A 23,821-nucleotide genomic window follows, 5' to 3' on the forward strand; every position below is an offset into this window, starting at 1 on the left:
CGTAACCAGTGACAGATGGGGTAGGATTTGACCCCAGGAGGTCTGGCTGCAGGACCTTGGTTTTAATCCCATCCAGCTTGCCTGGGCCCCGGGGGTTTGTACCAGCCCTGTGCACACTGAGGTCTCCTGGCGGGGGGCTTAAAAGGAAAGGTTTCCAGGCCCCACCCCAGCTGACCCGATCCAGCTGGCCCAGACACACCCTTCTCAGAGCCACAGGAGGTTCTGGCCTCCCTACCACCACCCCAAGGCAGGGAGATGGAAACAGAGAGGGTGGGGCGTAGCTGGATAAGGGCCCAGCCGAGTGCTCAGGTCAGTCCGGGGGTTGGGGGAGCAGGAGGGCCCGCACTCAGCAAGGAATCTGCAGCTACAGAGGCGCCCAGAGGCCAGACGCCCCGCCCAGAGGCTCAGATGCGACCACCCTCGTGGGACCCCATGTCCAGCCTGGGCTGGGAACGCAGCCCCATCCTAGGGCAGAACACCCACCTGTGCTGAGCATGCCACTTCCTCCCCTGAGCCTCAGTTTCCTCGTCTGCTAACTGGGAAGACCCCTCGGGGCTGTCGTTCAAGACTGCAGCAAGGGCTGAGGAGCCGCCGTACAGCAGGGGCCAGTCCACATCTGTGCCCTCTCGGGTATGGTGGGGGGGCCTGTCCGGCGCACGTACCCCAGGCAGTGGGCCAGTTGTTCCTGCATGAAGACAAACTCCCGAGTGCTGAAGGAGAAACAGGCCCTTTCCCTTACAGGCCCAGAGGACATGGCGGGTCCCGTATTTCCTGCCCCTCGGCCACCCCTCAGCCCCGAGGAGGAAGGGACGGCTTCCTCACCCGCCCACCGCCGCGAGGGTTACAGTCTCAGCACCTGGGCCCCAGCAGCCTCCTCCGCCCAGGTCAGGAGGGGCAGCCCTGTGCCAGCAGGTGCACAGGTGCAGTGGGTGTGAGGCCAGGCGTCCACACTCAGCTCCACCAAGCTGCCCCCAAGAGAGATCCTGGGGGCTCCAGCCTATGTGAGGCCCTCTGGAGTGTCAGTGGCCTTGTTGGGAGTAGACTAGACCACACAGGCCCCAGGGCCCCCGACCCTCTCAAATCAAGCTCTCAAAACTGCCCACAGTCCCAGCCTCACCCCCCAGGAGCATGGCCTTGCACATAACATGGGGCCCTCGTGGGAACCTGGGCCGTCTTCTCCCGACGTGGCATTGTCTGGGCATCTCCAGGGGCAGCTTCCAGAGCTGCATCAGCCCTTAGGGAGATCAGCCTCAACAAGGCACCCATTTTGCAGATGAGAAAACGGAGGCCAGAGCGCCCTGGCCTGGTCTGGCCGTTCATTCATGCAGTCAACACATTTATTTATTGAGCATCGACTCTGTGCCAGGCCCTGGGTGGGCACGGGGGGCTCAGAGGTGAATCACACGCAGACCCTGCCCTTGAGGCACTCACAGCCTGGCAGGGCAGTTGGTCACATCGAAGGACACTCATGATACAGTGTGGTCAGTGTGGTGCTAGAGGTAGCACAGGTGGCCAAGGGAGCACAGAGGAGGGGGCCCTGGCCCAGCCGGGGGGTGGCAAGGGGGGCTTCCTGGAGGAGGTGACACCTGAAGAGGGCTTTAAGGAGTGAGCAAGAGTTAGGGTGTCTGGCAGAGGGCGTGGCCTGTGTAAAGGGGTGGGGGGAGACAACAGCACATCTGGGCGGCAGCTGGGAGATGGCAGGCGCTGGTCCAGGAAGGGCAGCGGAGTTAGCAGGGGACGGGGAGCTCTCAGGGCTGTGAAGCAGGTGGCGGTGGGCAGAGGGCCCGCTGGGAGCCAGTGTGGAGGGCGCTCCCGGGGAAGAGGGCAGGGGAACAGCGTGGGCGCGGCCCTGGCGGAGGAGTCCAGTCCTGCCCGAGGGCCCTCAGCAGGGCGGGGGCGGGGGCGCGGGCTGCCAGCCCCGAGGCTGCAGGGTGCACAGCACAGGGTCCAGCGGCTTGAGCGTGGCCTGCTCCAGCAGCCTGAATCGCTGCCCGGGCACCAGCCGGAACTCCAGCCTCTGCAGCAGCTTGGCCATGACCACCTTCACCTCCATCTGTGCGTGGGGGGGCGGGGTGGGGGGGGGGTCAGTGGCGTGAATGAGGGAATGAGCAGCAAATGCCACAGCTGCCTGGGTCCCCAGCCCCCAGCCCCCAGCCCAGGGACCCAGAGCAGGGCTCTGAAATGCTTCCCGGACAAGATGTCACCCCGCAGTCACTTCTGGGCAGAAACCCCAGCGCTGGCCCCCTACCTGAGCAAACTGCTGCCCAATGCAGGAGCGGGGTCCCAGGGAGAATGGGAAGTAGGTGAACTTCGGCCTGCGTGCGGGGAGAGAGGCGTCAGGAGGCAGCCCCACAACAGTCGTGACAAAGCCATCCTTGTGATGACCGGCTTTGGGCCAGGGCTGGTTTTCGAACATGCTAAAGACATCAACAGCTGACTTGGCTAAGCTCTGGGTCAGCATTGTCTCATTTTATCCTCCTTTGAGCCTTCCGGAAGGAGCTGTTATTATTCCCATTTCACAGATGGAGGAACTGAGGCTCAGAGAGGCAAAGCAACACCCCCAAGGTCCTACGTCACTTCCTCCACTTATTCAGCCGGTCGCATGCCCAGCTCTGGGCAGTCTGGGTCTGGACTCAGGCGTCTGTCCCCTGAGCCTGGCTCTCCTCCCCACCACTGCTTCAGTACTTGAAACCATTCACTCCCACAGCCACCTCTAGAGGGAGCCGTCGGTATTCCCATTTCTCAGATAGGAGCATCAAGGTGTGGGGGGGCGGGGATGCAGTCACTTGCCCAAGTCACAGGCCTTCCCAGTATAAGGGACTGGTTATGAGCACAGACTTTAAAACCAGTCTGAGCTGGGCTCAAACCTTGGTTCTGCCCCTTCCTGGCTGTTCATCTTTGTGCAAGTTACCCAACCTCTCTGAGCCTTGATTTCCTCCCTGTAAATGGGGGCAGAAGGGGGTTCACAACTCCCTTGCAGTGATCTGGAAGGCTATGTAGGCTCAGTGAGCACAGGCAGCTCAGACCAGAGGCCACTGGGACCATCCTCCCACCAGGTCTCCACTTGTGGACAGTTTGAAGAGAGACTTACTTGGGTGCTTTGGGGCTGAAGCGATCTGGGTTGAAAGTCAGCGGGTCCTCAAAGTATGTGTCCATCCGCCCCATGACATAGGTGCTGAACTGCCGGGCAGAGGATCTGCTTGTCTCTGGCTCCGAGGATGGGTCCCCTCGCACCTCCCCCACCTGCTGCAGTCACCCAGTGGGGAGACTCGGAGCAGAGTACCCCCTCCCGCACTCCCCACCCCTGCTCTACTCCACCTGCCCATCTCCCCACCCACACATCTCCCCACCCATCTCTCCACCTGGCCATCTGGACCAGTGCGGAATTCCACTGGCCCCTGAAAAGTCTCTAAGAGGAAGAAAGGGGGCAGCCCAATATGCTGCCAACCAGCTGGGCATGCTACATCATCCCATGCTTGACCTCACCCAATGGGGGAGCTACAATTATCCCCATTTTACAGATGAGGAAACTGAGGCTCAGAGGTTCATGACTTGCCTGAAGTCACCTGGCAAGTAAGCAGCCAAAATGAGATGCAAACTCAGGTCTGCTGCGAGGCCATCTTTCTCTAGATTCCTGAGAGCTGTTATTATTCAAAGTTTCTCTTCAGCACAAGGCTTGCTTCAGCGGGGTGGGGGTGGGGGAGCCGCAGAGCCCCCACTAGCCTTTCACCTGCACACCTGGCGCCTCCTGATTGAAGTTGATGCTCTATGCCCTGGCCCCCAGGGGCCATTCATGCCCCATAACTTGGGCCCTGGGTGCTGACCTTTGCACAAAGTGTCTCCCCAAGCCCTTGCTGCCCCTGGTTCTCTGTGTGAGAGCCCAGGGCATCCAGGGCTGGAGGGGGGGCCTGGAGCTGAGTGGGAGCTTAAGATCAGGAGGGGTATAAGGTCAGCAAAGGGCGCCTACTATGTGCCAGGGGTTTTTGCCAGATACGTGATGTACATTATCCTGTATTATCCTGTTGACTCAGGTACCATTATCCCCATCTTACAAGGATGGTACTGAGGCCTGGAGGTTCAGGGTCTTCCCTGAGTTAACACAGCCAGCAGTGAGCAGGGCCAGGATTAGAGCCTGGGTCTGCCCACTCAAGGTCCATGGGATTGCACACGTGGGTGGAGAGTCAGCCCCAGGGCCTCGCCCTGCCAGATGTAAGGGCATTCTGAAGAGATGGTCATTAAGGCAGGTGGTATTGGTGCAGGATGTTTTTTTAAAAAAAAGTACAGATACGGAATTCCCTGGCTGTCCAGTGGTTAGGACTCCATGCTCTCACTGCCGAGGACCCAGGTTCGATCCCTGGTCTCGGAACTAAAATCCCGCAACCTGCATGGTGTGGCCAAAAAAAGAAAAAAAAAAAAGCACACATGGATGAAGCTTTGATACGTGCTGGAGAGGGCTTGGCAGAGCCCTGGGGAAGGGAGACTCAACAGGTGGGACTGGAGCACGTCTTTCTCCTTTGTAAAAATAAACATAGGTTCTATCTGGGGCTGAACTGCATCCCCCTAAAATTCATAAGTTGAAGTCCTAACTTCAGAATGTGACTGTATTTGGAGATAGGCTCTTTAAAGAGGTAATTAAGTTAAAATGAGGTCACTGGGGCCCCTAATCCAGTATGACTGGTGTTCTTTTAAGAAGAGGAGATTAGGACACAGACACACACAGAGAAGAAGCCATGTGAAGATGGAGGGAGAAGATGGCTGTCTGCAAGCCAAGGAGGGAGGCCTCAGAAGAAACCAACCTGCTGACACCTAAATCTTGAACTTCTGGCCTCCAGGACCATGGGAAAATAAATTTCTGCTCTTTAAGCTACTGTGTCCATGATGCTTTGCAATAGTAGCCTCAGCAAGCACAGACCCTTACCTCACACCGTACGCAAAATCAATTTCAGTTAGATAAGAGCCTAACTTTCAAAAGTGTAAAATGGTAGAAGACAATGTAAGTGAATACTCTTCTGACTTCAAAGCAGGGAAGAATTTCTTAAATAAGACAAAACAAGATAACTAACCACTAAAAAATTTAAGAACGTCAGATCATTAAAAACAAAGACAAACCACGTATCTAGAGATGACATTTGCAACACATCTACCTGAAAAAAGATTAACATGTGAATTTGTAAAGACAACTCTACATAATAATAAGGAAAGACAAACGACCCAAGAGAGGGAAATGAACAAACACCTCACAGAAGAGGAAAAACAGTGTAGGGCTGCCCAACCTCGCCAGTAATCGGGAAAGTGCACATCAAGACCACAGCAAAATACTTTCCTTTCACTTACTGGACTGGCAAAAAATAAGAAATCGGCCCCTACTAAGTGGTGAGGAAGATAAGGAACAGACTCTCTCTTACACCACCAGGGAGCGACTGAACTGGCAAAGCCACTTTGGAAAATAATTTGGCCCTAGTTTATAAAGTTGATCAGTCATCTGTCCTACGACCCAGCCCTCCCACTCCTGGGCACACACCCAAAAAACACATTTGCACATTGCATCAGGACACAAGGACAGGAAAGCTGACAGCAGCAGCTGTGCTCATGATGGCAACAAAGTGGGAGCCTCTCAAATGCCTGTTGACCCCGGAATCGATGTGCAATAGCGCAACTCACACGGCAGAATATTACACAGCAGTGAAAATGGATGGCCTACAGCCACATGTGGAAATCTACACTATCTTGATAGACATTGTACTGAGTCACAAAGCAAGTCCTAGGACATATTATTGTGTGGGCGTGTACACACACGAAGGAGAGGGAATGGTAAGCACAAAATTCAGGAGAGTGACAGCTTTTGGAGGGAATCAGGAGAATGATGCGTACATAGGTGGTTATGTTCTAGTTTTGGGGGCAGGTGGTGGGTTTGGGGAGGTCATTGTGCATGAATGGAGCCTGAATGAATGAATGAATGAATGAGGAAACAGCCAGAGGAACAAAATGTAAAGGAGAACAGGGGGGAGAAAGTCAATCTCAGTGGGAGGAGGGGCCATGGAGAGAGAAGGAACTGGGGCAAATTTGGGCCAGCTCTGAAACAGGGCACATCCCATTCTGCCCCTTGCTGGCTGTGTGACCTCAGGAAAGTAACTTAACTTCTCTGAGCCTCAGGCAGTCTCAGCTGTAAATGAGGCACCTCCCTTTTAGAATCATCCGCTGTAATCTTACACTGGACAGTGGGGTGGGGAGAGAAAATTCATCACAGGGTTATGGTAAGACTCAAACAAGAATGCACGGGGCGGCCAGGGAGGATAACGGGGTCACGGACTTCGGAGGAGTCCCTGACCTCAGCGGACAGCCCCGAATTGGCCAGCTGGGGGCAGGCAGGCAGGGCCCCCACGCACCAGGAGCGGGGTGTTGCCGGGGACTCGGACCCCATCGATCAAGGTCTCCTCCTCCAGCAGACGAAAGGTGCCCCACGCTGGCGGGTACAGCCTCAGCGACTCTTTGAGGACCTGCAGACACCACACGGGGAGATAACGAGAGACGTCAGGAGACCCCATGGAAAGTGCCAGAAGCATGTCCCGGACGCATCTCTGCTCCATTTCACGGTGCTGAATGTGCACCCACGGCCGAACTGGGTCCCTGACCCCTGCAAGGTCAGCCTCATCTGCGTGTCCAACCCCTCATGTGACAGAAGGAGAAACCAAGGCCCAGAGGAGGGGTTGTGCAAAGGCACAGTGCCAGAGACCAGACCAGACCAGAGACCAGAGCCAGGCCTCCCTCTAAACCAGGGCTCCCACCATCCGAGGACTCCGGCAGCTCGAGGAAGGCCTCCTCCTCTGCTGTGCTGGGGGCTGGATGTGGGTTCTGCTGAGCCTGGCCCCCAGCTGCGAAGCCTAATGCTTGTGGAACCCAGGCCTAACTGGGCTTTACTAACTGGGCTGGTTTCCATACTGGAATCCCCTGGGAAGCCTTAGCCATGCTGGGTTCCTTCCCCAGCGACTCAGTATCATTGGCCTGGAGCAGCCTAGACATGGCAATTTTTTAACCTCCCAGGGGATTCTCAGGTGCAGCGACGTTCGAGAGCCCCTGTACTAAAGGGTTCAAGGATGCAGAAGGCCTGGTCGATGAATTGCCCACCTCTGCCCAGAAGCTTCTCCCCCATCCCCACACCTGGGACAGGTACTGCAGTCTCCCCAGGTCCTCGCAGTCAAGGTGCCTCTTGGAACCGATGACCTCGTCCACCTCGGCCTGCAGCCTGTCAGTCAGACAAAGACAAGTTCGTCTCCAAGGAGAGATGCCCCACGTTAGTTTTAATAAGGGCGGGATGGGAGGAAGCGTGAAGAGAGAGGCCTGGGGCTTCCCCGCTGCACACACTGCCCCCCAGCCCCCGTTCTTGAAGGAACCTCCACGTCCAAACGCAGACGCCCAGGCAGCTGGGAGCTACGTTCCAGGCCCTTAAAACATTCACCCGCTGTGTGTGCTGCTCGGAATCGGCTGTAGGAAACAAACCACCACAGAACAAGGTCTTTGCACAAAGATGCCTATTTCAGCCCGGTTCACAGCAGCTGGAAACAGCAGAAGGAGCGATGCAGGGATGCAGGTACAAGCCTTAGGACGTGCACCGTTAGAATAATATGCAGCCGTAAAGGTGGACCTGGACCACTTTCCGCCCATGACGGGGGCTTTTGTCAAAAGACAGAAAATAACAAGTGCTGGTGAGGATGTGGAGAAATCGGAGCCCTTGCGCACTGCTGGTGGGGACGTGAAGTGGTGCAGCTGCTGTGGAAAACGGTATGGAGTCTCCTCAAAAAGTTAAACACAGAACTACCATGTGATGCAGCAATCCCACTTCTGGGTAGATGGGTCTCAAATAGATATTTACACACCGACGTTCACAGCAGCACTATTCGCAATAGCCAAAAGGTGGAAGCAACCCAAGTGTCCACTGATGGATGAATGGATAAACAAGATGTGGTCCATACATACAAGGGAATATCACTCAGACTCAAACGGGAAGGGCATCCTGCCACTTGCTGCCACACGGATGAACCTTGAGGGCATTATGCTGAGTGAAACAAGCCAAACAAAAAGGACAAATACACTATGATTCCACTCATATGAGGTCCCGAGAGGAGTCGGATTTCTGGAGACAGGAAGTCGAATGGTGGTTGCCAGGGGCTGGAGGAAGGGAGGCAGGGAGTGAGGAGTTTTAGTGTTTAACGGGGACAGTTTCCGTTTGGGGTGCTGAAGTGTTCTGGGGATGGATGGTGGTGAAGGATGGTGGTGATGGATCCACAACAGTGTGAATGTACTTAATGCCACTGAACCGTATACTTGAAAATGGTTTAAATGGTAAATTTTATTATATATATGATATTATATATGATATATATATGATATACATATATACACATAGACACAATATTAAAAAAAAAGAACTTGGGAAGAGGTTGCAAAAATGTGGGGCAATGCTGTGATAATATACATGGCAAAATTCAGTAATTAATCATGAACTGTCACTGAGTGGATGGGGGCACCACAGGTGGATTTATTATTATAATTATAATCATTATTTTAACTTTTCTGCTTTTTTCCAAATTTTTAATAAATACTATTACGTATTTTTAAACACCAATAAGCTACAGTTGACCCTTGCACAACACAGGAGTTAGGGGCACCGACCCTCTGCACAGTCAAAAATCCGAGTATAACCTTACAGTTGGCCCTCCGTGTCCGTGGCTCCACATCCACGGATTCAACAAACTGCGGACCGTGTGGTGCTGTAGCAGGTATTTAGCGGAAAAAATCCATGTGTAAGTGGACCCGCACGGTTCAAACCCTTGTCGTTCAAGGGTCAACGGTGTTATATTCTCAGGCAATCGTTCAGTCTGCCCTTTCCTGCTGGTGATGACAACCGTTGCTCTCGTGGACCCTTCCCCATGTCCACGGAGGTCCCACCCCCAAGCCTGTCGGCGGCATTTGCAGAGCACTCTTACATTTAGCTCAGCCCATCTGTGCAACCGTCCTTGAGGGACACTGTTTGTATTTAAGGAAACCAATGGCCCAGCTCAAATGCCATCTCCCCAGCGATGCCCTCCTTTGTCTTGCCAGGTGCAGACAAGCGCTCCCTCAGCACTTTGCTTGGAATTCTGTTCAGTCCTCAGTGCCAGCCCCTGGCCAGGCCCTGAGTACATCTTGGGAGGGAAAGAGCCACGTCCCTGCCCTCTTGGAGCTTCTGGTTTCATGACTGAAATAGACTCAAAGCAAACAGTCCCAGGAGAAATCGCATCTGTGAGCTGGGAGGAGGCTAGGAGGGGAAACAGAGTGGATGCTTCAGGGGTCTAAGAAGGCTTTTGAGGAGCGGGAAGAGGAAGGGGGAGGAGGAGGAGGGGGAGGAGAAAGTGGGAAGTGGAGAGGGAGAGGAAGGAGGAGGGGGAGGGGAAGGGGAAGAAGAAGGGGGAGGAGGAGGAGTGGGAATTCTCCAGGAGAAGAGCAGGAAGAGGAGCTTCTAGAAGTAGGAACAGCACGTGCAAAGACCCTGGGGTGAAGGGAAGCAGGACACACTGGAGGGGGCTCAGCCATGGGAGACGGGAGCAGGTGGTCCTCTAGGAACAAGACATCAGATAAACCCCTTCACCAACATCAAGGGGAGCCCCCCATCTCCCCTCTTCGTACCTCGCCAAGATCTCCGGCTGGCGCGACAGCTCCATCACTGTGAATGCCAGGTGATTGGCAGAGGTCTCGTGACCTGCGGGAAAGGAGGAGAGCGGAGGCTCCACGAGGCCTACGGGGCTGCCGCTGGCCCAGCCTGCCTGGCGTCTGAGACCCCAAGCCCCTGGTGGTAGTTCAAGCCCTCACTTCTCTCCCTTGGCTGAGCCAGACGTACAGATACGAGGGAGACACCTGTCCACCTCCGCATTCCTGGTGCCGCCTATGTTGTCAAAGAAATGGCCTTCGTCCCATGCATCCGTGTCTCACAGCCTAAAAGCCCCTTGCTCCAACCATCCTTGTGCCTTGCCTGGCCTGGAGGGATATTCGTCCCCATGTTGCAGAAGAGCAAGCTGAGGCTGAGAGGAATGTGTCCCTCTTAGGTCACACAGCAGGAGGAACAGAGCTAGGACCCAAGTCAAGCAAAGCTTTCAAGCCCAAAGCCCATGAAGCTGCGGGCACCAGCCCCTGAGGTCTGGAGAGGGTGCATCTCCTGTCACGGGGACCGACTTCCCAGGCGGAGAGGGCGGATTCTGGGTTCTGGCAGGATCTGGTCAAGTTGATAGCATCAACCCCACCCCCGCCCCAGTTGGCCAGGGAGGGAACCGAGTTGCACCACTTTCCTCTAAAGGGGTAGGGCGCTTAACAGGTGGCAACCACTGCCAGCCAGAGGGCCCCAGGGGCCGCTCGAATGCAAGAGAAGGGCCTACACCTTCCAGCAAGTAGGTGCTGGGAAGGAGGTCCAGCTGCTCCCAGGGCTGGAATGTGGGCAAGTCACGGTCAGGGGACCCCACAGGGGAGGCCGGGGAGGGGAATCAGAAGTGGCCGGAAGTCCCAGCCTGGCCCTGGCTCTGCACTGCCAGCAGTGACTCAGTTTCCTCAAAGGACAACGGGAGGAGAGACACAGCTGTCCTCTGCCCGGCCCCTTGCGGTAGGGGCACAGGGCTCGTGGTGGGCTGCGAGGAGGACATGAGGGGAGTTATTAAACCCCCACTGGAAGGCTGGACGGACATCCCCATTTTACAGATGAGGAAACTGAGGCCCAGGCTACAGAGCCGGCCTATGGAAGAACCACATCCAGGACTCAGGCCCCTGGCTCACAGCATGAAGACCAGCCAGCCTTCATTCAGAAAGCACTTTATCATGCGCGGAGGACAGTGCCCTGAAGTCCTGCTCCGGTCCCACTGCTCCAGGTCTCCCGGGCTATCTGTGACTGTGACCCCCACCTGAAGGGCCCTCTTCCACGCCGTCCATGTGGCAGACCCCCTCCCCCTTTGTGACCCTCTCGCAGGGGAGGCAGGCTTCCTCCTCTGAAAATCCACTGCCCCGCAAGGCAATTCTGTCTGTCTGTCCACCTCCACCATCAGACTATGAAGTATCCCTCATCTTGTTCATCTCTGTCTTCCCTGTGCCTGGTCTTCATTCATTTCATCCGATCTTTATGGGTACCTACGGCACTGGGCCCTGGGAATACACAGGTGAGCAAAACAACATAACCCCTGGCTCACCGAGCATGCAATCTGCTGGGGGAGACAGACCTTATCGAATTACACCAATAAACATACGACTTAACACTGTGAGATGTGTGGGCAGAGAGGAGCTCTGGGCGCCATGGAGAGCTTCTAACTGGGGCCTGATGAGTCTGGGCAATCCCTGAGGGCTTCCGCAAGGAAGAGACACCTAAGGGATTGCTGAAGGGTGAGGAGAAGTTTTCCAGGTGAAGGACAACGCTCAAGAAATATTTGAGGAGCAAATGAATAAAGTTGCTCAGCACATCTTCTGGTGCTAGTCTACGGAAGGCCTCTGCATAAATTTTGAGTGAGGCAGAGCCTTGAATTCAAGTGGCCAACCTCTCCTGAGCCCCAAAAGGCAGCTTCACAAATCCTCACAATCGCCAGCTCCAGAACCAGGTGGGACGCCACCAAGAGAGCCTCCTGGGCCTCGCCAAGCTAAGAGAGAGGGCATCTGCTCCCCTCACCCCAGCCCCCCAGTTCCGCAGCACAACTCTGCTCAGACTGTCTAAGAAGATCTCTGAGCCAGGGTTTAAGCCATCCACGGTCCCCTTCACTCCTGCAAAGCTCTGAACCTTTGGTAGCTGCTGAAGCTACGAACCAGCAATGAAGAAGGTGACGAAGTTGTCCAGCAGAATCTCGTCGTCCTGGGCCCCCTCTTCAGCTGAAAGACAAGGCGAGTCTCAGAGCCCCACGAGTAGATGCCGCCTGGGACACTAAGAATCCTGGTCTCCTCCCCACTCCCCGCTCCCCTAGAGCCAGACAGAACCAGCTGGAGTCAACTGATGGGGGGCACCCCCGCTGCCTGGCCCTCCCAAGGCCCTCGAGGGAGCCCTGGCACCTTTGAGAATCTGTGTGAGGATGTCAGCAGGCACGTCCTCCCCCCTCTGCAGGGCCTCCCGGCGGCGCTGGACCCAGTCCTTGCCAACCTGACGCAGGAAACGCACGCTCTCCCGGACCTCGCGAAGCTGCTTCCACTTCCCCGGCATAAACTGAATGAGAGTTCCAGCTCAGCGTGGTGGACTGAACACACACGTTCCCTCTCCCCTGTCCCCCCAACTCCAAAATGACGTCAGAAATCCACAGCGGCACCAGCAAGCTGGGAGGGTGGAAGAATGTGAGAACATTCTAGAAAAGATCAAGTAGCCAGGAGACTTTATCAGAATGGTGGGCTATGGGGAATTCTCTGGCAGTCCAGTGGTTAGGGCACTTTCACTGCCGGGGCCCCGGGTTCGATCCCTGGTCTGGCAACTAAGATGCCGCAAGCCACGTGGCCTAAGCCCAAGCACTGGCTTCCCCGTCCTGCCCCAAATCCCTAGAAATGATGGGAAAGATGCCTTAAAATAACCACAGAGCACTGGAAAATAAGAAGGGATTCCTGAAGGACGGAGGCAATTAGGATCACATCGAAGGAAGAAACTTCAGCCAGAGGGAAGTAGAGTGAAATTAACTGCTGAAAAGGTGGGGTGGCATCAGGGGACTCTAAGCTCAGAGTCTGAAGTCCCAGGGAACAGAAGGGGGCCCTGAGCATCTGTCTGGGAATCAACTCAAGTACTGTAGCCGAGCAGGACTCTATGGGGTCTTCCCAGAACAGACCCCCCAACCCCCATGTCCTCCACCTGCCTCTTGTCTATAGAAAAACCTTAGCCTCCTAGGCCTTCCCCAAGTTCCAAAGAGTGAATTTAATCAGAGAAGGGGTAAAATGCAGAAAGAAAGGAAAACAGTCCAGCAAGACAAAATAATAGTTTAACTATTAAACAAAGTCAAGGATCTTTAGTTCCTCCTCAAAGGCTATAGATAATATTCTGAGCCATGTCCTTTGGGCTGTTTTCCAGATACTGAAGCCCCCACCAGGTGGGAGAAATTAACTGTATGCTGTGCACCAGCACGTAGACCCCAGACTGGTTGGAAGCAGAAGGTTGATGATGTTGACTCCTGATTACCTCACCACCAATTAATCAGAAGATTGTCCACAAACTAATCACATACCCACACCCTCCCCCCGCCCCAAACACACACCCCCGTCTTTAAAAACCTTTCCCTGAAAGCCTTCAGGGAGTTTGGGCCTTTTAAGCACTAGCTGCCTGGACTCCTTGCTTGGGGCCCTGCAATAAATGTTGCACTTTCCCTCACCACAACCCAGTATCAATATATTGGCTTTACTGCACGTGGGCAAGCAGACCCAAGTTCGGTTTGGTAACAGTGCCACCTTTCCCCCTTCTTCTTCCTTCATGCCTGGAACAAGGAGGCGATAGCTGGATCTGCAGCAGCCATCTTATAACAATGAAGTGATGTGCTAGAGACAGTGGAACAGAAAGACAGAAAAATCCAGGAACATCTGACATTGTGGGGTCATCATTGCCATCCTGCCTCAGGATCATTTCACATGAGAGAAAGATTTACTCCTAATTTACTTAAACCACTTTGATTCTCAGCCTCTACTTTAGGGGATGTATGTAAATCTTAACTAATTTGGAAGTCACTTCAGACATATCAGAACTCAAAACCCATTCTGAAAACAATCACAGGAGGAAGTTCTCCAGCAAATGAGGACAAGACAAGCTACGATGGCAGGTACCTTTGCCAGAGTGTTTCGAGATGCACTGATGCCCTCCAGGATCAGTTTCACTTTCCGGGACAGAGGCTTCTGGGCACCCAGCAGCATGCTGGTCTCCATCCCAAAAGCTGCCTGGGGGAGAGAGAAGGTCAAGGTCATGCGTGGGTGATGGGAGGATTGAAGAGCCAGGGCAGAGCCTGGGCTAAGGGCTGTGTGCATCATGTCATCAACTCCTTACAACAACCCATGATAATCCCGAACCTGCGGGATGTGGTAGGATTAAGTGGCACATAGTAGCCACTCAACAGACCTTGGCTTCCTTCCTTGACAAGATGCATTTCCCCTGAAATGCAGCCTTCCTTGTGTGTCTATTTCACACCCAGCTTCCCAGTGAATTGTTCAATGGTGACGACTCTTCACTCACTGTGCCTGAACTCCATCCTTAACCTGGGTTGGGGGTTATCTGGGCCACTGCTGAGACAGCCAGGGTGAAAAGTCAAGCAATACCCCATGGGGGGTGCTGAGGGGGAGGGAGGCTTGGGCTGGGAGTCAGGCAGACCTGAGATCCAGCCCTAGTCCTGCCACTGACCAGCCAAAGACCTGTCTCCGCATCTCTCTGTGTCCATTTCTAGAGACTGAGTTAGGTAGCTCCAACCTCACACTGCTGTTTTAAAAGTTCGAGGAGATAAAACAGATGACCCTCCCAGCCCAGAGAAGGGGCGGCTTATATGTGGAGATGCGGGGGGAGGGGAGGGAAGCAAGCAGGGGAAGAGGGAGGGAAGAAGTGCCCCCTGCCCGTGTGGCCCGCCCCTCGCCCCACTCCGCCATCCTCCCATCACCTTGGCCAGGATGTCCATGGTGGTGCAGGTCAGCATATCCTGCATGGACACCGGAGTCTGCCCATCCGCCTTGGCTTCCAGAATCTCCACCAGCTGCTCCGCTTTCTCATTGAATGTTTCCATCAAGCTAACCAAGGAGCTGAGGAAATAGCACAGACATCAGCGGCCACTGGGACCAGCCCAGAGCTGCGGACATCCTGTGCCCCCCTTTCTGAAGGGAGACCAGTGTGCAGAGTGGAGGTGGGGGCCCCTCCCAGCCTTTCTGGTCTCCCCTTAAGACCCAGCTCACAGGTTGGGGCTGCAGTAATCAAACTAAGCCTTGGATTTCACCAGCCCCCTCCACTCAGGATGGCCACTGTCCCTTTACCCTTGTTTTAATGGTTTCATGGGTCCTCTGTTTGCCACTTGGCCCTTCAACTCTGACCCCAAGGAGACATGGCAATGTAGAAACTCCAGAAGACAGTGGGGAGGAAGGGAAGAAAGGCTGCTGGGGCATCTTAGAGTCCATGAAGTTTCCCCTCCAACCTCTTGGTCACACTGCCCACTCTCCTTACCTGCCCTGCCTGGGGCCACCATCTGCAGCCTTTTCTTATCCCATTTCACTCTCTGTCCTTGAGCAATCATAGTGCCCAACCCTACACAGAAATGAGTCCCCTGACCAAGAGCTCCCAACCCACAGCACCCCTGCCCTGGGACAGCTACCTGGCTTGTCTGCCTGGCATACAGCTTAGAAAGAGGTATGGAAGGATGTGCTCCAAACTCACAAAAATGGTACCCCTGAGGGAGTGGAAAGGGGGGAAATTATCCCTTTGTACATTACATATTTCTGAATTTTTACAAAGAGAAAGTGCTGCTTTTGAAATTAAAAGTCATTTTTAATGTTAGCAATCTGGGTAAAGGGTATAAGGGTGTTTTTTTCTCCTATTCTTATTCTTGAAACTTATCTAGAAATTTGAAATTATTTCCAAATAAGAGGTTTTAAAAAACAGTAAAAAGAGAAAATTGGGGAAGAGAAAAAAAAAAAGAATAACTTTTTAAATTAGGAAAGACTATCCACTCTTCATTGCTGATCAGCCAGCCCTGCTCTGTCTCCCAGCTCTAGCACAGGCCCCGGCATCTGTCTGGTCACTGCTGCTCCCACCCCATGCTGGCTGCATGTCTTGTTCTCTGTGGCCCAGGCATATAATGAAAGCACCACTCGAATCTGGTCCCTTGCCCACCTAACATGCTTTGAAGCACCCTGTTGTGAGGGAGGGGAAATCCTCACCTGGGCCCAGGAGGCTGTCTGCTCTTGTTCGTTCCCGCCTGCAGCATTGCCTTCCTGTTACAATGACCTGTTATCTTCTCCAAAGCCCAGTGCTCCTTCCCTTCTCAGGGCCTTTGCACATGTTGTCCCCTCTGCCTGAGCTGTCTCCCCTCCCACCCTCCATCCCTATGCCTCATAACACCTTAACATCTGCCCTCTCTCCAGGTGGACACCCAAATGCCACATCCTCAGGGAAATGTCTCTTAAGCCTAAGTAGTCCCAATAAATGCTCCCATAGTACCCTTGACTTTTTTTTCATAACACTTACATGGTTTGCAAGTATATATTTATTTGCAAGATTCTTTGTAGTTGTCTTTTTTTAAAAAAAACACATTCAAATTGACTATTTGGATCCCATGCGCTGGTTACCACACCAGTACTGAATCCCTTGCAGCTACTGCAGATACAAAATATCGGACTGGAATGTTAGCGGTACAGTAAAATCCCAACCCCTTGTCTGTTTTTTTTTTGCATTTTTTAAACGTCTTTATTGGAGTACAATTGCTTTACAATGGTGTGTTAGTTTCTGCTGTATAACAAAGTGAATCAGCTATACATATACATATATCCCCATATCTCCTCCCTCTTGCGTCTCCCTCCCACCCTCTCTATCCCACCCCTCCAGGTGGTCACAAAGCACCGAGCTGATCTCCCCGTGCAGTGCGGCTGCTTCCCACTAGCTATCTATTTTACATTTCCTTGTCTTTTATGGAATGATTGGGACCAAGGTTTTTCAGTAAAATTAATATCTAGAAAAGCAGAAACTGGCAGTTCATTCTCACGATTTTATTAAAAGTATATAATGATATTCTCTGTGGATAATGGCTGGAGATGAAACTCACCAGTGGTTCCTATTTTTTTCCTCAGTAGTGAATTCGGATTAACCAAGGGTCACTGACACTTTCATAAACACAGGAATCTCCCAAAGCTTCTTTCATGCACCTTTGTGAATTTTGCATTTCCAGTAAAATAGTCATCTCTTAGCTGGCTACCTTATTGTGAAACTAAAAAATAAAAATATGTGGTGATGGCTGCACAACAATGTGAATGTACTTAATACCACTGAACTGTACACCTAAAAATGGGCAAGATGGTACATTTTATGTTATGTGTATCTTACCACAATTTAAAATCTTTTAAATAAAAATGTGAAAGCACTTAATAAAATGTAAAGTGCAGTTCAAACGTGAGGTTCAGTGTGATGGAGAGGGTCAACCAAAACAGTGCTGCTGGTATTTATATCATGAGCACTGTGGGCGGCCATCTGGCTAGAATCTATGTCTCCCGATAACCTCAAAGCTTCCTGAGGGTGGGACCACGTCACCTTGGTTGGCCTTCATAACCCGGGCACTTGGCACAAGCATTCATTAAATAAATGCCTCCTTCTAGTCTATTCCTTTTATCATTCCTGGCAGCTTTCCAGTAAGACCAAGACCATTCCATGCATTCATTCTATGGACATTCCTGGAGGGCTTGTGAAGTGCCTGGTGCCATGCTGAAGGATGTTCTATGAAATTGGCCTGTAATCTTAAGGTCAAGAAATTTAAGGAAAGACTAAAAATTGTTCTAGAATGAAGGAGGCTAAAGAGATACGGTAACTGGGACTTCCCTGGTAGCGCAGTGGTTAAGAATCTGCCTGCCAATGCAGGGGACATGGGTTCGAGCCCTGGTCTGGGAAGATCCCACGTGTCACGGAGCAACTAAGCCCGTGGGCCACAACTACTGAGCCTGTGCTCTAGAGCCCATGAACCACAACTACTGAGCCCACGCACCACAACTACTGAGCCTGAGCTCTAGAGCCCACAGGCCACAACTACTGAGCCCGTGTGCCACAACTACTGAAGCCCATGTGCTTAGAGCCCATGCTCTGCAGAAAGAGAAGCCACCGCAATGAGAAGCCCGCGCACCGCAGCGAAGATTAGCCCCCGCTCGCCGCAACTAGAGAAAGCCAGCGCGCAGCAACGAAGACCCAATGCAGCCAAAAATAAATGAATTAATTTAATTAAATTACTTAAAATTTTAAAAAATAAAATAAAATAAAGAGATACGGTAACTAAACGTGACACATGGACCTGGATTGGATCCTAGACAAGAAAAAAAAGAGCTGTCATTACACAAGTGACAAAATTTGAATATGGATTATGGATTAGATAACAGTATTGGATGAATGTTAAATGTCCTCATTTTGATAACTGAACTGCAGTCATGTAAAAGAATGTCCATGTTCATAGGAAATACACACAGAAGCATTTAAGGGAAGAGATTACAATGTCTCCAACTTACTCTCAAATAATTTAAAAAACATACACTATACAAAAATGTATATACATACACACACAGAGAGAAAATTATAAATATATTTATATATACACATAAAGAAGAAATGACAAAACATATGGTGATTTAAACGATAAACAATAAGTGGATCTGGGTAAAAGATATACAGAAGTCCCTTAGGCTCTTCTGACAATTTTTCTGTAAATTTGAAATTATATCAAAATAAAAGATTATCTTCCTCAAAATGTTAAACACAGAATTACCATATGACCCAGCAATCCCATTACTATATACCCAAGAGAAATATATCCACCCAAAAATGTTCATAGCAGCATTATTCGCAATAGCCAAAAAGTAAATACAACTTAAATGTCCATCAACTGATGATGAATGGACAAATAAAATGTGGTATGTTCATACAACGGAATCTTATTTGGTAATAAACAGGAATGAAGTTCTGATACATGCTATGATGTGGATGAGCCTTGAAAATATGCTAAGTGAAATAAACCAGGCATGAAAGAAATGTATGATTCCATTTATAAGAAATGTATAGAATATGAAAATCCATAGAGACAGAAATTAAATTAGTGGTTGTCAGAAGCTGCAGGCATTGACAGGAAATAAGGAGTGACTGATTTGGGGGGTGATGAAAATGTTTTAAAATCAACCGTGGTGATGGTTGTACACGTTTGTGAATATACTGAAAACCATTGCATTGTATCTGTAAATGGGTGAATTGTATTGTATTTGAATTATATCTCATGAAAACAGCTATTTTAAAAATAAAATGTCATCAAAAAATGAAAACTATAATAAATGAAAAAGCCCAGACAAGGAGTGATGAGGTCTGAGCCAAGGGAGTTGCTGGGGGACAGGGACCCCACACCTCCAGGCATTGTGGTCATTCAGCTCCTGACGTTCACAAACTACCTGGGGGCCTCTCAGACTCCCACCCCGCTGGCTGTCTTGCTCTCTCTTTGACCAGTAATGTCGTGTCCTTCCTCTCTCCCTTCAGCCTGGGTGAAGGTGAAGCCCCTTCCAGTGAAGACTCGCCCTTGCCAAGCCCACCCAGGCTGGCAGCCCAGCACCGCCTCTGAGCAACCAGCCATGACACCAGGGCCTGTCTGCGGCCACACTCACCTCCGGCTGAAGGCCAGGTCCATGACCCTCCGCTGTTTGTGCCAGCGTTCATAGTCACATTCGGACACCAAGCCTTGGCCAAACAGCCTGCGGAAGAGACAAACGCTTGATGTGAGAAACGGGGTGAAGGAATGAGAACTGACTGCCTGACGGGGTCGGGTCACCTTTTGGGGTGATGAAAATGTTCTAGAACCAGACAATGGTGATGGTTGCACCACATGGTGAATGTAACAATGCCACTGAATTGTAATTCCAATGCGGTTAAAACGGTGAATTTTATGTGATGTGAATTTTACCTTAATACATACATACATACATAAGGGTGATTGTGGGCCCCAACCTCAGTGACCCTTGCATTCCCACCTGCCATCTGGAGGGGAAAGGACGAGAAGGAAGGTGCTGGTGACAAGAGTGGTGACCACCACGGATGGCCCCTGTTGTGCGCTCGGCAGCCAGGGTACTGGGACTTAATGCTACATCCAACACTCTGGACCCTGTGGACCCTCCACTTGCAGCCAGAGGCTCTCCTGGCCTCGCCCCAGACCCCTCCTCGCGTCTTACCTCTCACCAAACACAGTCTGGATCGCGTGGTACATCTTGGAGTCCTTGTTGTACTTGGTTGACATCAGGAACTTCTAAACATCCCCAAAAAAACAACATGAGCTTGTGCACCCACAAGAGGCTGCAGAGGAGTCAGCAGTTTTCTTGTCTCTTAGGAAACACACCTCCAAATAATCACCCTGAGCTGAGTGCCAGCTACGTGTGTGAACACTCATATGAGTGATCTCACCTACTCCCTCCGGAAGTTCTGTCTTTCAGGGATGAGGAAAGCGGGGCACAGAGGGGTGAAGTGATTTTTTCCTGTGGTCACACAGCTGGGGACTGATGCAGGGTGGCTTCCTCACTCCAATGCCCACACTCAGGAGCTCACACCACGCCACCTTCCAAAGTGGCGAAAACAAGAAAAGGCCTGGGCTGCTCTGAAACCAGAGTGGGGAAGGGCAGAAGCCTGGTGGGAGGGCTTCTAGGACACAGGAGAGACACTCAGCACAGATTCAGTGTTGTTAGTGCCAACCCAGCCGTGGAAGTCAAGGAAGGCTTCCTGGAGGAAGGGTCCACTTCCTCACCAAGAGCAGGAGGGTAGCAACAGTAACATTAGCTAGCAGCTTTTGAGGCAGCACAGCCCAGGGGTTGACAGCTCAGGCTGTGGGTTCCACTGGCTTAAATCTGAATCTGGCTCAAATATTTCACTCCACCACTTGCCAACTCTATGACCCTGGGTGAGTTACTCACATCCTCTGCCCCTGTTTCCTTATTTTACAAGATGGGATTCGGGAGAGTACCTGCCTGGTAGGGTTGCTGTGAAGAGAAAATTGTTTCTACGTGAAAAGTGCAGAGAATGGCACCTGGCACACAGCAGGTGCTCCATGGATGCCAAATGCACACCAGCATCCTAGAGCTCATTTAATGCCCAACCAACCCTAAGACGTGGGTGGTATTTTTATGCTCATCGTACATCTAGATGAAAAACGGAAGTTTAAAACTGGCCCAGGGTCACCACGTCGTAAACGGTGGACATAGGATTTGAATCCAGGCAATTTGCTGTGGGGGCGGGGGGAGAGAAGGCTGTGATCCAGGCAGGGGAACCCCGGTCACATGACGCAGTCAGGCGTGGAGGTGTGGAGGCGGGGGAGGGGCAGCAGCAGGGGGCTGGAGGGGCTGCCGGGCCAGACCCCAGAAGCCTGCCCTGTGGGACGCTTGGCTTTACCCTGTGGGCACTGGGATGCAGTAAGGTGACATCTCTGCTATCCATTAATCCCAGGGGCTGCTGGTGACTGTGGACTTAGCTCCTGGGAATCTAAGCCAAATTTTCAGCTCAAAGGAAACCCCAGAAATGTTGACTTCAGGTCACAAGCCACATCCCGGGGACCCCACCCCTACCCAAAAACTGCCATTTGTAAACCAAGTTCTGTCACTATCCTACTCCTGCTGGTTTCCTCTTCTGCAAAAAGACCTTGGCAGTAAAGGCCCACCTCCCAGGCCCTACTCAAATACCTCTGAGTAGTCCAAGGTCTGTGCCAGCCCTTCCCAACCTGAACTGAGGAGCCCCCCGAGGCAGAACAGCCTCAGCACAGTCTCTGACCAGGGTCCCCACAGCCTGCTGTCCCTGGAACTACAGATCCTTTGTTTGGCCCAGTGAGCTGGGCTCTGGGACATGAGGGATGCACAGGGAACCCCCAGCACCTTGCTGCCTTCTCCTGTTGCCCATTCTGACAGTGCACTTCTGCCCATGGAGGAGTAACTGCTAGGCACGTTCCCTCTGGCCATAAACAGCCAGAAAAATAAGCAAAAAGTATGCAATGTCTGCTTTTGGACACTGGACAATGGGCAGTGAACCATGGCAGAAGGAAAAGGGGAAAAAAAAAAAAAAAGACAAGAGCCCTACAATATCGGATCACTCCAGCTTTCTGCCCAGAGGCAATTTTAGGACGAAGGTACTTAAAGAATAAACTCAAATACAGCCCAGCAGGCTTTCCAAATTGAAAAGACAGAGGTCAGAGTCCAGGCAAGCCAGAAAAGCCTAGAATTTGTAGGGCAGAGGACTCAAGAGGAAGGAGCTATGCATAGAAGGAGGTCCTGTGCAGAAATCTGCACAGGGATCCCCTGTATCTTTGTATAACTACCAATTTGGGCATGTGTAGAGTGAAACTCCACAAGACCAGGTAAAAAACTTCTGGGAAAAGGACAGTTACTGGGTAACTATAGGCTAAACAATTCTCAGAGCTCAAACAAGCGAAGAATTGTTCAAGTTCCCATTGGCCACAGTTAAACCTCAGACACAAGGCCTTTATTAGAGTCCTCAGAAGGGTCACTCCTTAGTAGTGGGGCTAAATTAGCTCTAGAGTAAAAGCCTACACTTGATCAACCCTCAAAAGCCTTAAAGCAACCTGGAGAGGATCAAAGTGATCTGCCAGAATGAAGTCCAGCACTCTTCAAAGGAATAAAACAAAACTGAGCACTCAGCAATGTACAAGTCACAATGTCCATTGTGCAACATAAAATCACTAGACATTCCAAAGAGCAGGAAAATCTGACCTATAACCAAGCCTAGAAATAATGGAGATGACGGAATTCACAGACAAGAACTTTAACACATTTATTACAATTTTACAAATATGCTCAAGGAACCCACATATCCAAGAAGTTCAAAGAATCCTACATAGAATTAACACAAAGAAAAGCACACCAAGGTGGATCATAATCAAATTTCTGAGACCAGTGATAAAGAGAAAATCTTAAAAGTAAACAGAGATGAAGTGATATAATATTATTTGAAGATAGATTGATATAAGTTAAAGATTATCCTATGAATCCTAGGACAACCACAAAGAGAGAGAAAGAGGCTAATAAGACAATAGTGGATATAAAATGGAATACTAAAACATAATCTAAAAGGCGGGAAAGGAGGAAAAGGGAACAAAAAACAGGTGGATCAAATAGAAAACAAATAACAGCATGGTATATTTAAACTTAACATATCAATAATTACATTAAATGTAAATGACCTAAGCACTCCAATTAAAAGGCAGAGATTTTCAGATTGAGTGAAACAGCAAAACTCCACTATACGTGATCTATAAGAAACCCACTTGAAATATAAAATTCCAGATAGGTTAAAAGTAAAAGGATAGGGCTTCCCTAGTGGTGCAGTGGTTAAGAGTCCACCTGCCAATTCAGGGGATGCAGGTTCGAGCCCTGGTCCGGGAGGATCCCACATGCCACGGAGCAACTAAGCAACTAAGTAGCTGTGTGCCACGACTACTGAGCCTGCGCTCTAGAGCCCACGAGCCACAACTACCGAGCCTGCATGCCACAACTACTGAAGCCCGCATGCCTAGAGCCTGTGCTCCACAACAAGAGAAGCCACCGCAATGAGAAGCACACACACCTCAGTGAAGAGTAGCCCCCACTCGCCACAACTAGAGAAAACCCACATGCAGCAACAAAGATCCAGCACAGCCAAAAATAAATAAATGAAATAAATTTTTAAAAATAAATAATAATAATAATAAAAAGTAAAAGGATAGAGGGAATTCCCTGGCAGTCCAGTGGTTAGGACTCTGCGCTTCCACTGCAGGGGGCATGGGTTCGATTCCTGGTCGGGGAACTAACATCCTGCATGCCACACGGCACGGCCAAAAAGAAAGGAAAAGGATAGAAAAAGATATGGTATGAAACACTAAACATAAGACAGCTGAAGTGGCTATATTAATACCAAACAAAATATACTTCAAGAAGTGGAATACTACCAAGGAAAAAGGGGAAATTTCTAAAGATAAAGGGATCAGTTCATCACAAAGATATAACTTTGCTTAATGTGTACACACCTGGTAACTAAACTTCAAAGTACATGAATCAAGATTGATAGAACTGAGAGTAAAAATAGACAATTCCATGATGGGGTTAGAGAGTTTAACACTCCTCTCTCAGT

The 23,821-nt window shown here is 51.0% G+C and overlaps 1 protein-coding gene across 1 annotated transcript in view; it reads right to left on the minus strand.

Annotated features, from left to right (window-relative positions):
- Positions 1-1,441: 1,441 nt before the first annotated feature.
- Positions 1,442-23,821, minus strand: part of CYP46A1 (cytochrome P450 family 46 subfamily A member 1) — a 32,340-nt gene continuing 9,960 nt past the window's right edge. Inside the window, exons 4-15 of the mRNA XM_068549767.1 lie at positions 19,891-19,964; positions 19,330-19,416; positions 14,604-14,742; positions 13,786-13,896; positions 12,049-12,199; positions 11,809-11,871; positions 9,664-9,736; positions 7,159-7,243; positions 6,387-6,497; positions 3,092-3,180; positions 2,249-2,315; positions 1,442-2,053 (exon numbers count right to left, since the gene is read on the minus strand). Coding sequence (XP_068405868.1) covers positions 1,883-2,053; positions 2,249-2,315; positions 3,092-3,180; positions 6,387-6,497; positions 7,159-7,243; positions 9,664-9,736; positions 11,809-11,871; positions 12,049-12,199; positions 13,786-13,896; positions 14,604-14,742; positions 19,330-19,416; positions 19,891-19,964 — 1,221 coding nt within the window. The 3' untranslated portion in view covers positions 1,442-1,882. The remainder of the gene's footprint in view (positions 2,054-2,248; positions 2,316-3,091; positions 3,181-6,386; positions 6,498-7,158; positions 7,244-9,663; positions 9,737-11,808; positions 11,872-12,048; positions 12,200-13,785; positions 13,897-14,603; positions 14,743-19,329; positions 19,417-19,890; positions 19,965-23,821) is intronic.

Source organism: Eschrichtius robustus, chromosome 1 (assembly GCF_028021215.1).
Source record: "Eschrichtius robustus isolate mEscRob2 chromosome 1, mEscRob2.pri, whole genome shotgun sequence".
NCBI classification, from domain to species: domain Eukaryota; kingdom Metazoa; phylum Chordata; class Mammalia; order Artiodactyla; family Eschrichtiidae; genus Eschrichtius; species Eschrichtius robustus.